Source organism: Poecilia formosa, unplaced genomic scaffold (assembly GCF_000485575.1).
Source record: "Poecilia formosa unplaced genomic scaffold, Poecilia_formosa-5.1.2 Scaffold105, whole genome shotgun sequence".
NCBI classification, from domain to species: domain Eukaryota; kingdom Metazoa; phylum Chordata; class Actinopteri; order Cyprinodontiformes; family Poeciliidae; genus Poecilia; species Poecilia formosa.
In genome coordinates this window covers 1,210,414-1,211,787 of record NW_006800044.1, presented here as the reverse complement: position 1 = coordinate 1,211,787, position 1,374 = coordinate 1,210,414, and the positions used below count along the sequence as shown (strand labels likewise).

General features: G+C 37.7%; 1 protein-coding gene across 1 annotated transcript in view; it reads right to left on the bottom strand.

Annotated features, from left to right (window-relative positions):
* Positions 1-229: 229 nt before the first annotated feature.
* Positions 230-1,374, bottom strand: part of LOC103143191 (glucocorticoid modulatory element-binding protein 1) — a 16,627-nt gene continuing 15,482 nt past the window's right edge. The window contains exon 7 of the mRNA XM_016675007.1: positions 230-258. Within this exon, the coding sequence (XP_016530493.1) occupies positions 230-258 (29 nt within the window). The remainder of the gene's footprint in view (positions 259-1,374) is intronic.

Sequence of the window (1,374 nt, the reverse complement as noted above, 5' to 3'; positions counted from 1 at the left end):
CAGTAATGTGATGTTGCAAAACACTGGCGAATTCAAACAGCAGAACAGGTGTCAGCAGAGATGCTGAGAGCTATGGAGTGATGATAGTCATTTTATCAGACGTTTTATCGACTGCCACTCATAACCCCGGACAAACACCTACATCTGGACGGGCTGTGCCGTGCGGCAATGTGTAATAACATATCATCACAGTTCTAAGAGAAGTTGTCAAAGGCAACACCATCACTGTCTATCTCAGCCTTGGCATGAAGAGCGGTGCTGAACACAAACAGGAAATCATACCAGGAAAAACGGCTGGATGATTATTTCCACGGAAAGGCCGCCTTGACGAAAGAAAGTGACATCTGTGATCGTTGGGTTAGTGGAAGCAAATACGTTTTGAAGAAAACACGAGTTGTGCTCTCTGAAGGGTCGTCTACTTTTTTAATCACACATTAGCTTCTGCTTTAGGAAGGGGATTCAGATCAGAGAGAAGAAGTGCAAGTGAAGTGAAAGTTTTTAATTTAAATGAAATTGTATGTGTAATTTACTGCTTGCCTGCATTAAGACTTTTTTCCTGTCTGGGCTGTCAGTATGTCCTCTGGCATCTTGCAGTTCTCACCCACAGCCTGGCAATAAAAGAATCAATAGCCTGAGAGGTGTGAACGTAGCTCTTAAAGAAAAATTTTAACACGTAATCACTATCTAACGAGGTGACTCTAGTCGTCATGGGTCTTTTTGAACAGCATTATTTATCTTTATTACCAAAATATATGTCTAGATTTGCATATTGTAATTTGAGTATATCCAACAAGTGGAAACCAAATTAGCAAAAAAGCAGGGAGACACAGAAACCATATAGTACTTTTGGATGCAAAAGTAAAAAAAAAAAAAGCCCAGGGTAGAGTGTGTTTTGTGAATAGACTGATTTGATTTAATGGTTGAACAACTATCAAAAAAATAATAAGTAAATTATGAAACACTTACTTTAATGTGTCCTTTATTATTTAACATGAAAAACAGATCTAATTCATTTAATACAGTGCAAACTTCATAAGTTGACAATAAAACTATCTCATTCATTTCAAGTAGGGGTGCCAAAGTCCTCTACTCGAGAGCTAATATGCTGCATATTTTAGATGCATCCTTTCTCCAACGCACCTGAATCAAATGAATGGCCTCGATACCAGACCTCTGAAAAGCTGACTGACTGAATATATAGAATAATATAGTAATTCTATATATCCCCACTATTCTATATATAGAATAATGGGAACTCAGACATTTGATTCATGTGTGTTGGAGAAAGGATGCATCTAAAATATGCAGCATATTAGCTCTCGAGTAGAGGACTTTGGCACCCCTACTTGAAATGAATGAGATAGTTTTATTGTC